Genomic DNA, 15,446 nt, shown 5'->3' on the forward strand with positions numbered 1-15,446 from the left:
ATAAGCCGATGAATATTGAAAATCAATAAATAATTCTCAATTATTGATTGAATTACATGATACTTATATTTGTGACAATCCAAAAATAGTTACAAAATTATAAGAGGGAAACATAGAGAGGCTGATCTCCAAAGGCATGCTAGTTCACTAAATTCTGCCACTTGGTCAAATGGGCCAGTGCTTGCCGAAAATTCTCCGTTCACAGTTTTCAAATAATTGATTATTTGAACAGAAGCATTAGCTTACCCTCGAGAAATATTTAAGACTATTCTCAGTGGTCACTGCATTTGAAGTATAAAGAAAAATTATTCTTAAAAATCACAACCAATTGAAATGAAAACAGATAAATATATAAAATTGTAACCATGCAACTTGAAATTTTCTCAGATCTGAACTTTCTCAGGATTCAAGAGGGCAAAAAGCTAAGTCTGTGCCCCTAAAAAAATTCAGCTACTATCACTGTCATCAAAACAGGCACGTTTCTTCTACTGTTGGTATTTACTACTGAAAATGCTTAGTTCATATTCACTGTCCATCAAAACCATTTGTCTGAATACAAAGTCAACAGTGCATACTCTGAGCCCACAGGCATAAACTGCACAGCAACAGACCACCTTTATTCATGTGGCAAGCTAGCAGCCCCGAGATCCACATTCCATAGGTGAATGGGTTCCAGCCCAACACAGATGGAAGAGCCCTTTAAAGCACTAGTGAAGAGAGAAAAACAAACAAAAAAAATAACGGCATCTCTTGAGGTGCTCCAGTGGTAGCAGGTAAAAACTTCGGAGAAAAAGCAAAAATGCTCCCAATACCACCAGAGATATCTTCAGTTAAAAAACAGGGTAAGCAAATTAACCTGGGTGAAATACCATCATACAGATTTCTTAACCAACTATTTAAAAGTGACCGTGCAAAATATATTAAAAATAAAAGTACAAAAATGGCATGAGACAGAAAGAAGGTGGTTGTGACATGAAGAGGTACAGTCTGGGAAACACGAAATATTCCTACCACAATCTGAAAGTTCTCTCTTCACTACTGATCAAAACATCCTAAGCACCAGATCAAGGCAGCTTAAGGGATTCAACAGCTTAGAAAGCTGGGACAGAGCATTCTTTATGAATTTGTTTATAAGGATTTACTCCTCAGAATAAAGGTTTTGGGTGAATCTTTTGTATTTACTAAATAATTGTGACTGTATAAAACTAGACATCATAATCAATATAGGAACATTTTAAAATATATTGCTGGGCATAATCCTAAAATCATTTTTTTTAATTTAAAGTTTCATATTTTATACTGTAGTCACATCTCAATAGATTAAAACAAAATGGAGACAAAATTGCTACAGAAAGAAAAGAACTGTAAAATACTTACAGTCTGCATTTTTCAGCGACTGCTTCTTTTTAGAAGGCTTGGAGATGACTTTGATTCGTTTACTGAGGAACACACCGATGTCATCACTATTGCCATAGAACATTTTTACTGATAGCATGAAGTGCTTTCTCTTGTCTGAATCTGATATGTATAACGTTTTGGCAGTGCAATAATTCTGTGGGTAAAAACATATTATTGTTCCCTTTTTCAAATTAGCTCAGTACAAGAAACTCCATATGTAATTGTGAATGAAAATGGTGTACCAGTTCCTCAAGCAGATCAAAAATCTTTCTCCTCTCTTCCCCATTAATAACATCACTTTTTTTTCTAATACGTATGGAATCCTTCCGTATGGAAATCATTTATAAACTACTTTTTAGCTTTGTGAAGTACAGCATCTTACTTCAGTAATTCAACTCCTTACTAAGACCGGAAAGCAAGTGATTACAGACTGTAGCTGTACCAAAGCCACATCTGAGAGGGTAAGAGCACCACTAAAAGTTACATTCGAGTACAGTTGATATGCACAAAAAATTGCTTGTGTAAAAAAAAAAAAAAAACCAAAAAAACACAAATGAAACACTACCAGCACCAAAAACAAACATTAAACCAAGCTTTACTTGAAAGCATTGGAGAGGATTGGGTTTTGAAATCAGTGGAAAGTTACGAAGATCTAAATGCTTAAGATAGGCAACAAGAAGAGATTAAAGACCTCCAGAAAAACGTCAACTATCTTTCATTTTGAGAAACAAATATATACAAGAGCAGTGTCCACCTTGGTATAACAAACATGTTTCTGAGAAGTTATACTAAAAAATCTTTAAGCCATACAACCTGTAGCAGGATTCTGTGAAATCACGTGCTTAAGCTGCAAGGCAGACATGGCACGTATTTTGTGAAAACTCCTGCAGTCAGTAATTGCTCATGGAAGTAACAAGTCAGTTTTCAGAACCATTCAAAGAATCTGTTCAAATCCAAATAATCTAATCCATGGTGACCTAGCTTGATCACCTTGATCTTCCATGGCAGCAACATTAAGAGTAAATGCAATATGGAATTTAGATGGATTCCATTGTATATTTGGAAGAAAAAAAAAAACAACACACACGCAGTAACACACAAAACATTTCTAAGGAGATGGTGCTACAAATAAAATTGTAGTAATCAGCTAGATAATACTGCATAATTAGACAGCCAGATAAAATGAGCTCTTACGTGCTGCCAGACTTACTCTGGTTGTTTAAGTCACTACAAAAAAAATCTGGTAGCAATTTATATTATTGTACAAAAACTGTACTACACATATAAAGTGGCACTTAATGTATTTTTATGCAAAGGAATTTTATGACCATTTCAGCAGCAGATGTTGTTCAGATGCTTCCTTGATATTATCCATTCATGCAAACCAGTGAGACAGACAAGGAGTTCTGGCAAGCAACCTTACTTCAGTTAACCACTGAGGCCTACCAAATGACCTAACAGAATTGACTGAGTTGAGACCCTACAGATGAAAAGTTAGCACCATGCTGTAATTCCATGAACCACATCCATTGACTCCATCATTTTGTATATCTTTGAGGCTTTTTTTTTTTTTTTTTTTAAACAACTCATTTAGTATCTGCTACAGAAGAACTAAAATTAAAATAAGCCAATGCATGTCCTGAAAGGCATTGCGTAGTTATAATGTCCTTTGTGGAGTTCTTAATGCATTATTACACTTCTACCTTTCCTTCCAAGTTCAGCTGCTGCATTTCTTGGTCACTGTTTCCTATTCCAATGAAGGCGCAGGGTTGTGACTCTTGCTCAGTGCAGCCATCCCGTTCCATTTGCTCTTTTTTTTTCTTCCATCCACTGCCCATAAGATACACACATGGAGGGGGACAAAAGAACCTGAAAATGAAAAACATTACGAAATTACATCCAATTTTTAAGAAAAAAATTAAAACAAGCACTCAAACTGTTGCAGATCCAAAGCTTTCTCAGTCAACTTGCCATACAAGTCAAGTTTATGTATGTATGCTTTTCATTAGCCTTAAAGATTTTCTAACACACAAATCAAAAAAAGAGAAAAAACAAGGAAAAACAGCATTAGATGCCCTGTCACTGAGCATGTTTCCACTGGAAATAGGAAACAAACTCCATCCCTACAAAATAAAAATATTTTTTACCCTCACAAAAAGGAAATTCTCTTAAAGAAAGTAGAGAAGTCTTCCAAGTGATGACAATGTTTTGCTTTTGTAATCAACATGATTAAGACACATCAGTACTACCAAATAATTTAAAGAATCTAGCTCTAGCAACTGCAATTTTTAAATATTTAGGCTTTTATCATTAGCAAAGGAAAAGGAGGGAGTCTATTCTGTTCAAACAAAAATTTATTTTCTGTTTATAAATAAATCAGGTGCCTTCAGCAGTAATTGTTAGATATTATTTATTCTTTAGCAGTCATTCTAGATGCTATTTTAAAGCAAAAACTTCAAAAGAAAAGCATTTTAATGCCATGTATTGGTCTTGAAGTTTCTGCAAATTGTTAAAAGGACAGCCTTAAGTGCTTCTGGTTTTAATTTAACCTAGAGGTGCAGTGTTTTTAACATTATTTAGTTAAAATCAAAGTTGAAAAAGCAAAAGAACTATTAGCATACCATAATTATAAGAAAGCTAAAGAGGCATGAAAGGAAAGGAAAACTGAAAAAGTTTCTTATTCCATTTATTTCACATTGAAGTGTAGTACTTAATTTGACAATTCTGACATTCAATGACATCTCCTACTGTATTCCTGTAAGTAGGTACAACATTTCCAAAATGTCCTCTGGAGCAACTGAATTCATGCGTAATTCTTTAATTCTTAATTCTTTAAACACTATGTAAGCTTTTATTAGCATAAATCAGCTTTAGTTTGAAAATTAAATTTAATAAACTTCACCACTTCAGTCCATCAGCACAATTATCTTTCAAAGACATAAGATGCTTTTTTAAGTAACAGATTTCTAAAAAGAGAAAACCAAAATCCTGACTTAACAGACATAATAAAAACATAAACAGTAAAAATCCATAAAAGTAAATGCAAAGATTGGTAATCATTTCAGTTAGGCCACATAGTCAATATTTATTCCTTGTTCATAAAACGAAAAATAACTTTTAAAGATTTTGCTACAATTCAAAATTTCAGTGGTTATGATAACCAGCAAAAATAGACCCTTGCAGGCAAACACCAAGCAATCTTGAAAAATTTTCACTGTTAATTTATTTGGCACTTCAACTTCTCACTCTTTTTAAAATACATCCAAAATTACTATATATAATATACTATATGGCTTAAATCTCTAAGAAAATCTTTCAAACCACAACACTTTCCATGGTTTGAAAAAAAGATTGCCTGCAAAACGGAATTTATAGAAAGTAGACTTCTATATGAGGTCAAAAAAATCTGCATGTTTGAAAAACCCATTAATTTCATTAGTGGAACTGCTCACACAGATTGCTTTTCAAACTTAATTCAGAATCAAATGCTGTATTTCCTCCATTACAATAATCCACTTCACCAGAGATGTACCATAACAATTATTTGTTCCTTTTATTGCCTTCACACTGTTGTCAAGGATATAAATGGAATATAAAATTAACTATGGAATTATGAGTTAATGGAAATCTGTTTGTAGAAGCAAGTTACTCAAAGTTCACCAAACAATATTTTTTCATGTGCTTATTGCATCAGTGTTAACTATTTGCATTTGATTCTCTGGAGGTAACTATGGGCCAGATGAAGGCTCTGGGATTTTTTTTCCTTCCAATTGAACATGCAGAACACAGAACCAACACAACAGGTAGCAACTTGCCGATTTGCAAAACAGATGTTTCCTGACCTCTCATGAACCTGAAAACCTACACAACAAACTAGCTCAAAAGTAAAATGTAACACTTCTCCAGCAGTTGCACAAGACAATAATTTCAGTAAACCAGTAATGAAGCAAAATGCTGGAGTTTATAGTTATCTGACACCAGAATGCAGTACTTTACTGCTGTAAGCACAAAGTGGAGAAAAGAAGGCTGCAGGATGACCTCATTGCAGCATTTCAATACCTAAAGGGAGCCTACAGAGGGGAGGGGAATCAACTCTTTGAAAGGGTTGATAACTGCAAGACAAGGGGAAATGGTTTTAAGTTGAGGGAGGGGAGATTTAGGTTGGATGTCAGGGGGAAATTCTTTACAGAGAGAGTGGTGAGGTATTGGAACAGGCTGCCCAGAGAGGTTGTGGATGTCCCCGGAAGTGTTCAAGGCCAGATTGGATGGGGCCCTGAGCAGCCTGGTCTGGTATTAAATGGGGAGGTTGGTGGCCCTGCATGTGGCAGGGGGGTTGGAGATTCATGATCCTTGAGATCCCTTCCAACCCTGGCCATTCTGTGATTCTGTGAAGTTGAAAACTACCTCAAACAGAAACAGTAAATAATAATAAATATTTCTTATGAAACAGCATATAACATATACCACTTCCTTAGCTTATTACATGTATTTTTCTCACTTTTTGCTATCCGACATCTGTTCCAGCTTTCTTAGTGACAATGCTGACTGTCTCTGCAGGGCATATTTAATATCCTTATGGAAATCTCTTACATACTTAGCCAAGTATTTCCCTCCCTACTACAGAATTTTGATCACCGAACCAGTAATGCATTCCCTACTTTTCACCTGCACTCATTTCATAAATTACATCAATACAGACTACGTAACCTAATTTCTCTCAAGTGCTTACCAAATAGGAAGGACAATCTTAAGAGAATTTACATTTGCAAGGGAAAGTACACAATGACAATGGCTAAAGTAACAGTAAAGTATCGAAATTTAAGGTGTTTACAGAAACAACATAATTCATATTACATTTTTCAGCCCATACCTAGATGCAAATACCATAGCTGTTGCTAAAAACCCTTTTCTGAAGATCAGCTACTGACGGCTGAAAGTTCTGGACTGTTGTAGGAAAACGGGGGAAAAAAACCCAAAAAGCTAGCACAATGATTATGGCCATATTATTATACTCATCATGTCATGTGTAGGAGGCCTACTTTTTTCTTTGAGAATCTGGAAGTAAGAGGTCCATCAGTTCAAGATAAAATCTTGTATTTATATTACTGGTTAGAAGACAAAAAAATCCCAAACTTTTTTTTAATCAAACCGATTTTCATTTCGACTTTATTCTAAATCAAGACCTTTACATACCTACGGCCACGAGGTGGCAGGGAAGACCCATTAGAAACAAGTTTTTCGTCTTTATAAACTAAGACAGAGAAAAACACTGGAAGACTCCATATTACCAAACAAAGAAAGAAACTCTCACTTAGATCATTTCATGACAGGCTAAACCTACAAAACAAGGAAAGAGCGAGTGATCACAGTCTGAACAAATTTCCTTCTCTGTCACTTCACATTTACAACCACAAGCACTCATGTATAGAAAAGGTTAATTATAAACTTTATTTCCAACAGTTTTCCAAGTTTGAATAATAGCTGCAAGTATTTTATTTCTAATTATCAGAGGGTATTAAATAATGTGACTTAGGTACGTTTAAAATAACTATTAGAGAAAATTTCTAATTAATAAAACACTTTCCATGTAAACAGCATTATAAACGTTCACATGAGAGGTTGGCTTTCAGATACCCATGAAGAGGGAAAAAAAAGAGAAAGAAAATCACCTCCCCAAAACAACCCATGTAGGTAATTTCCAGTATTGGTGATGGGAAAAATGGTAGGACAATGTTTGATGGAACAAATGAAACTATTCTTCCTTCAACTTTTGATTTACAGAGCCTACCTCTTTTTTCTTTAACCACAAACTAAAATAAGACTGAGTGGGAGGCAAAAATTCTTCTGAAGTATTAATCTGACCTGCAGTAAGAAGAAAATGATAGGTGCTAAGGGGAAAGGCAGCCGCCTCTGGTTGCTCTGAGTTTGGTCAGAATTTTTAGTACAAGAAGTAATGGTGGAAAATCATGAAGGATGCAACTGCCTATCAGGATTTATAACATCTTCTTACTAACTTTTCTCTATGCTGCAAGTAAACTGATAACTCTATTTAATCAGCAGTAAAGCAAAAAAGTACATTCACCCATGATTGATTTGGAAACCACAAATATCTATTAGAGATGAACTCTGTAAGCTCTTCCATTAATCAAGTATAGCAACCAGGAATATCTTTTGTGAACAAAACCCATTCTGTGTCTGTTAGTGTTTCTGGACAAGATGCTGATTCAGTATCTCCTATTTGCTGATTTAAAACACAGTAGTTGACAGACTGAGCCAGGATAACACTTTCAGATGCCAGGTCTCCGAAAATACTTCGTATATTTAATGACAACATGTACTTAGTGCTCTTGTAAACTCATAGTTTACCTTATGTAAGATGCTTTCCCTATACAACTTCCAATAATTAAAATGATGAGTAGTTGATGTTGTCATCAATGGGTAGTTGATGCTGTTATCAACTAAGCTGATGTTGTGAGACATTAGTCAGGAAGGATCAGGGGATCTACCTCAAAGGAGAAAAGGGCTTCCACAGAGTGCTGTCTTTCAAGGGCCTAATTTCATAGAGAACTTAGCCAAGAAAAGGCCACAGCATTACCAACTTCATGTTAAGCCACTAAGCTTAGAAACTCACTACAGGAAACAAAAGCAAGCTGGTATTCATTTTTTTCCTGACAGATCTGGTCCATCAGACCAGAAAGTGAATGTTTTTCCATGGCAAGAACACCAAGCTGAGGTATCTAAGGATGCTCTCTTTTATTCCAAATGTCTTCAAGGGAAAAACAAAATTTCTAATGGTTTCCGAGCCTTAACAGTAACAAGCAAAAGTGGAATAGATTTGAGTCTTTGGCACCACCTGGAATATTGTTTTTAATTAGACAATCACGAAGGAGAAAAAAACATTCCCCCAGCCCCTTCAGTCAACTAAAGCCAATAAATACAGAGAAAATATGATATATTAGTAGAGAAGCCATCCTTATTGAACTTACCAAGGCTGTAAAGGATAGCAAGAAGCTAAAATCAGCTCATGTCTTTGCTAGCTACTTCTGATATACTCAGTTCTATTTTCAAACCACAGGATTCTGCTCACAAAGGTTAGCTTTTTCAAAATATCCAAGACCCTGCAAAGGGTCCAGAGGAAGGCCATGAGGATGACCAGAGGGCTGGAGCACCTCTCCTATGAAGACATGCTGAAGGAGCTGAACTTAGCCTGGAGAAGAGAAGGTGGCGGGGATACCTCATTGTGCACTTCCAATATTTATAATGAAATTATAAACAGGAGGGAAATACATTTTATACAAGGGTAGACAAGGAAAGGGGGAATGGTTTTAAACCCCGGCCCTGGAGATGTTCAAAGCCAGGTTTGACAGGGGCAAGCTGATCTAGTACTTGATCTAGTGGTTGGCAATTCTGCCTGAAGCGAAGGGGTTGAAAACTTGATACTCTTTGAGGCCCCTTCCAACCCAAGCCATTTTAGGATTCTATGATAAGACATTCCTGAGGTCATCTTTCAGAAAACTGTGCCTACCACCTTGTCTTCTTTAACTTCACAGTGACAACAGCAGGGAAGATGGTTCTTTGTACCAGTCAGTCAGTTTGGAGTCAGTCAAGGCAGAAATTGTTTGTCAATTACCCACATTATTTTGAGCATGAAAACACTGTCTTCCTTCTTAGGAAAGCAGAATGAACTGACAATATCCATTAAAAAAAAAAAAAGAAACAAATGAAACATAACTAGGTGCTAGAATGCTACGGATAAAGCAGTGGAGCCACAGGGTAAGCACTAGAAAAGGCTATGCTCTCAACAACACAGTGCAGGGAAGGAAAATATTTCAGCAGAAATTGCAGAAGCTCTTACACTAACAGCAAGATGCAACCAGAACATTCTCAAGGCTAATCAGCAGTGAGAATTTTTTTAATGCTGAGTAGCATACAACCCACAAGTACCAATCTGGCTCACAATCTTTGACAAACTACATCTTGGAATCCAAAACACTTCAGTCCTTCAAACTGTTGAATGTTCATGCTGTTCAAACTGTGACCGTTATACTAGTAGGATAACCACTGAAGAGAGAAATCTCAGCCAACAGTAAGTACACATGAGTGGAAGAACACAAGCACACGTCAAACACCTACACTCATTAGGTCTAAAGGTGACCTGAGCGCCTCTATCAGTTGAATGCCTCTGAAAAATGACAGCCACCCAGCATGAAACATCAGACAAAAATTCTTAAATTCAGCTCAAGGCCAGCACTGGGCTTCTTACTACTGAACTTCTTAATTCAACTAAACAACATTAACTTAGGAAAGAGCAAGGCTAACAAGGTGCCCTCAAAGAAGAACCCTCCCTTCAATAGCACACCATTAATTAGGGACAAGTATCAGGAGCATTCTCAATTTAACACAGGAAGTCTTCACTTAAGTTTAAACTACACCATACTGCACTAGATCTGTACAGGTTACAGAGAGCGTTCAGAGTAATTTACTTTATATTCATAAGAACACAGGAAAACCATTATTGCGCTGGACTTTTGAACTGTGCCATGCGAAGTTTAATATGATAAATACTTTTCATCACCTCCCAGTATGCAAAATTTAAAGAGTGGAACAGAAGGTGGATGGCAGTTTTAGACCCTGTATTTACTTAAAGGATACATTACTTGAGAAATAGTGTCTTTTGTGAGTTAATGCTTACTTACAAAGACAGCGCAACATAACTTACTCTTTATGGATCAAAACTTAACTAGATTATATGCATGCCATACTTTGGAAAACCTGGAATTCTGCCTGTTAAAGGGGTAGGCTCATCTATAGAGATGAATACTAAATAACTCACTTCAGAAAAGCCATTTTTAGCATAAAAAGAGTGAATATCTGATAAATCAGTTGAATACAGCAGCCTTAAAATTTTACTAATTCTCCTCAGTCCAGCAATACGAAAAAACAAAGGAACTTTCTGCTATGAATATAACAAGAAATAAAAAAAAAAAGAAGCTAATCAATCAGTTGCACAAAGTGCATAACTTGGGGGCACACAAGGATGCAAACAATAACTAGCATTCCTGTTTATGCTGAGCATCTAGATAACAAGATGCCAATAGTCATGCTAACAGTCTATCAGAAGGAGCTATCAGAACTGTACCAGAGATAGTCTAAAAGATGGTTTAATAAAATAGTGAAAATAAAAATGTTTTAACTGAAAAAAGAATTTTCAGCATATATTCCAAACATCTATTCCATCTCTGTACCAGAAAGGCAATCAGGTCATCATTATATTATAACACACACCTGTTTTCCTGACTTATTTTGCAAAACTCCGAAACCCCCTAAATTTCACTGACATGCTTCCTTTTCTGAGCAGTGAATCTTGTGAACAAACACAGTGGTGCTAAGTTAGACAACTGAATTGTGTTTCATGAAATTGGAGACAGTAAAAATGCCTCATTTTAGTTTTCAAGCAGTGAAAAGCTAACTACTAATTTACAGAGTTATCAATACCTGAAAATTTAGGCAATGTATGTGTCAAAGTGACTACAGCAGCATCAAATGTGGTATACACATATATTCCAGGCAATGGGAATTTAAGGCAGCATTGACTATGAAATCTACATAGGAGTTTCCAAATAGTATTAGCAAATATTTTGAGGCTCTGCCCTATGTTCTTCAGAACATTTGAAGATTTCCAAACTCCAGTGAAACTTTCAATAATCAAAATTAAAAATGTGCTTTATCTTTTTATTTTATTCCTTCTTTTGATGCAATTTGATCTCTAGAAAAGACAGGGCAGGTTTGCAAAATGTTCCTGCTCTCATAAACTGACCCAGAAGAAACAGACTGAAGTTACAAACACGCTGCTTGGAAATTTGTTTTTTTTTTTTTATCAGCTGGCACACATCTCATTTTAGGTAAGTAACATGCTGAAATCATATGCAGTGAGTCTTAACTATGCACATCTTTTTCATTCATTCATTCTTATGCCTTCCTGTAGATTGTTATTTACCCATTATGCAAATTGTAACAAAACTCAAACCACTTTGAAATTACTTGGGGAAAAAAAATCCTCCACGAACAGCCACGAACATTCACCATATCTACTCCAGACTTAAAAATGGAAATTTTAAAAATATATATATTAGGAGTCTTATTTTTTACTATAAAACGATGAGGAATTGTTAAATCATTTAGGCTTCCTCAGTTTGTATTTCTCTTCCCTCCAATATTTGACTTAAAGTTAGACAATAAAGTGAGATCATCATCAAGCTAATCTGCAAAAAAAAAAAAAGTTCAATTATACCTTCAATCATCACAAAAGGTTCTTTCTACTCTTCAAGAAGATGCCTATAATTAAGAAATCCAACCAGTGAAAGACTAGACAAGCAGCTGTACGGTGTACAGTTCTACTACTGAGATGGGAGGTCAAGAAAGGACCCAGCTTACGTCTTCAGTATCCCTTTTGGAAAGCAACGAAATAAGTAAGAACCTCCTTGAAAATCACATCACAGAATCAAAGAATTGCAGAGGGTGGAAGGGGCCTCAAGAGACCAAGTCCAATCCCAATGCTAAGACAGGTACTCTACAATAGGTCACAAAGGTAGGCATCCCGATGGGTCTTGAATATCTCCATAGAAGGAGACTCCACAACTTCACTGGGTAACCTGTTCCAGTGCTCCATCACCCTTACCATAAAGAAGTTCTTCCATGTGTTTGTATGGAATTTCCTATGTTCAAGTTTCAGGCCGCTACTCCTTGTCCTTGGCTATGCACCACCGAGAAGAGCCTGGCCTCATGCATTTGCTTCACACCTCCCTTTAAGTATCTATAAACATTGATCAGATCCTGTCATCTTTTCCCCAGACTGAAAAGACCCAGGTTACTCAGCCTTTCCTCATATGAGAGATGCTCCAGGATATTTATCATCTTTGCAGCTCTCTGCTGGACTCTTTCTAGGAGATACCTGTCTTTTTTTTTTTTTTCTTCAACTGGAGAGCCAAGAACTGGAAACAGTATTCTAAACTCAGAAGGGCAGAGTAGAGGGAGAGGGTCACCTCCCTCGACCTGCTGACCATGCTCTTTTCAATGCATCCCAGATCCATCAAAGCACCATTAGAGCCATTTTAGTCCAATGGAAGAAAAAGCACCCACAGACAAGAAAATCTGTAGGCAGAAAACAGGCATAGCTAAGTTGAATGCCACAATTATGTACCGTGCTGCAAGCCTGTAGCATTTATCTGTACACCTTTCATCTCATTTAATCTTCTTCTGACTACAGTACAACCTGAGGAATCATGTAACGGACATCAGACCACACACTTCAGTTTCCCTAGCTTGCAAATGTGGATGGAAGTCAGAGAGGGACTTACCTTTTTTCATTTCCATATGATTTCTGAGCAACTTTTGCATGGAGTATTAGTACTGTTTGATCACCTCGCTCCTTAAGGTAATTTCGCATTGCTTCCCTAAAAATTAAAGGACAAAATAAGTTTTGAAAGTTCTTTTGGTTTTATTTATAATTACAGTAACTCAAGGTCAGCTTTAGGACAAAATAAAAAACAAAAAATTCACCTGGAATTTAAAAAAAAAAGACAACTGTCTGTATATTAATAAGATAGATGTGGGTTTTTTTTTCCTAAGACAGTTGCTTCCTTTCACTCTGCAATTATCATGTATCAAGACAGCACCGCAGCAATCGTTTGTGGTCATTTATACTTACCACTACATTTTTCAGAAAAAAAAAATTTGTGACATAAAATCATTTCAATGTCCTTCACTACACCACTCTCAATGTTTGATTTTATAAAATGCCGTGCTATAAATACTTGATTAGAACACACTTTCTATATTGGCTGAACAGAAAACATTGTGGGGTTTTTTGCCTTTTTTTTTTTTTTTTAAACATTATTAACTGAATTGATGCTTTTGTCATCCGTGTCAGTTTTCTTTCGGTTATGAAGTAAAAATTTACATTCTTTGTTTGATCTAGATTTCTAGAGAAAGATTTCAATTTCATGCATACAATCAAGTAAAAAAAAAAAAAAGATTAAAAAAAAAGATTTTCTATCATTCATCATCACTGTAGTGACAGAAGTCATATAAAAGCTATAATTACATCAGACACACCAAAAGACATTCCTTGAGAGAAATAAGAAAACAATACTCCCTATCATTCTTCCGTATATCAATCTAACTATTCACAAAGGATCACGCCAAATTCAACAGCCTGGGGTTTAGCTGTGTAAGAGTGCTGACAGATTATTTTTAAGTCCCTGGAGGAGCTTTTTGCAGGTTGAATGCCCATCAGCACACTCATCTTCAAAGTTACCAACCATAGAAACAAACTCTGAATTTAACAGGAAGTCATAAAGAGATTAAACCTTACAGAAGAGGATTTTTTTTTTTTTTTTTTTTTTTTTTTTTTTTTGCAAACTGCACCCAACTGTTGAATTCCCTTTAGACAGGTCAGAAATACCAAAATAAACCAATGTCTTGGAGTCTTTGTAAAACTTTTCCAGTGAAAAAAATCCACAAATTTTTTTTCCAGAAGAAATCCCCCACATACAGTTTCACAGAGGAAAACAAGTAGATGTACTCATTTTTGGGAGCCTCACTGCAAGAAAGACATCGATGCTCTGAAGCACATCCAGAGAAGGACAACTAAGCTGGTAAGGGGTCTGGAGCACAGGCATTAAGAGGACTGAGGAAGCTGTGATTGTTCAGTCTTGAGAAAAAGAGGCTCAGGGGAGACCTTATCAATCTCTGTAACTACTTAAAGGGAGGTTGTAGTGGGCTGGGGGTCAGCCTCTTCTCTCATGTAACCAGTGACAGAACTAGAGGGAATGGGCTCATGTGGCAACAGGGAGATTCAGGCTGGACATGAAGAAATACTACTCTTCCAAAAGAGTGGTCAGGCACTGAAATGGGCTGCCCAGGGAAGCGGTGGAGTCACCGACCCTAGAGGTGTTCGAGGAATGTTCAGGTGTTGTGTTGAGGGACATGAGTTAGTGAGCACTGTTGGTAATCAGTGGATGGTTGGACTGGGTGATCTTGTGGGTCTTTTCCAACCTTGGTGATTCTATGATTCTATGAGAGGACAACAGAGGAAATTACAGCCCAGCTTTGCTAATGATGTTTTGTAAACTCTTGCACTGGCCATGTCTGCCTAAGACCTGGATCAGTGCGCTAGATTCTTTGTGAACAGGAGAATATAGGAGCAAAGATCCCAAAGTTGGATTAACTTGATCTATTTACACTTGACATTGGTAAAACTGATGTTTATCCATGACAGCATAAATTACAAGAACTGCCTTAAACTATACAGATACTATTTACAATCACTGTACACAAATGTTTTAAGGCATAAAATGTATTTCATTGTGAAGTTATTCTTATTTAACATATTAGCTGCATTTAAGTAAGTTAGCAACTTTTCATCTGACAATTTGAAATTTTCTATGAATAACACAGTCACACTAAATAACAACTGTCATATTAAAAACCTTTGGCTTGACTACCATTAAACAGCAGCTCAGCGCCAGCAATCCACTCACTAAAATGCTAGGTGCTACCTAATGTTTCTTTAGCACTGTGTTAGGAACAAATACTGCCTCTTCTATTAATGTGTTGCTACAGCATATCTGTACAATCTGAGCTCCTAAGAGAACCAGGAATGTTCCCCTCCAGCTCCTCCCACTGATAAAAGAAAAACATCGCAATTCTCACAAGGTTTCTTTTGTTATTAAATGACAAACCTCTCCACAAAGGCTCTACTATTGCAATTTACACCTTGTCACAAAAACAACTAGCTCAGAATGAATGGAAGTAGTATTTTTATTGTCAAGGAACTTGTATAACACAACGAAAAAGAAAGTTTCAGCATTTTCTATGAAGTACATGCCTGAAAATATGTTCCATGTTACACTGGAGAGTTAGCACGAGGCTGAATACATTATTAGGCTAACAGGACTGCCTAAACAAAAAAGCAGAATAATCTCACAATAAGTGAATTAAATGCCTTTAAGGGTTTACACTTTTTTTTTTTAAAGCATTACAGAAAA

The 15,446-nt window shown here is 36.2% G+C and overlaps 1 protein-coding gene across 3 annotated transcripts in view; it reads right to left on the minus strand.

The window, feature by feature from the left end:
* The window catches only part of RBPJ (recombination signal binding protein for immunoglobulin kappa J region), a 94,496-nt gene that overhangs the window by 10,452 nt on the left and 68,598 nt on the right, over nt 1-15,446 (minus strand). For all 3 annotated transcript variants that reach the window (XM_010710320.4, XM_085223353.1, XM_085223354.1), the window contains exons 3-5: nt 12,756-12,851; nt 3,102-3,267; nt 1,378-1,552 (exon numbers count right to left, since the gene is read on the minus strand). In XM_010710320.4, the coding sequence (XP_010708622.2) occupies nt 1,378-1,552; nt 3,102-3,267; nt 12,756-12,851 (437 nt within the window). The remainder of the gene's footprint in view (nt 1-1,377; nt 1,553-3,101; nt 3,268-12,755; nt 12,852-15,446) is intronic.

This window comes from Meleagris gallopavo, chromosome 4 (genome assembly GCF_905368555.1).
Source record: "Meleagris gallopavo chromosome 4, MGAL_WU_HG_1.1, whole genome shotgun sequence".
In the NCBI taxonomy this organism is placed as follows: domain Eukaryota; kingdom Metazoa; phylum Chordata; class Aves; order Galliformes; family Phasianidae; genus Meleagris; species Meleagris gallopavo.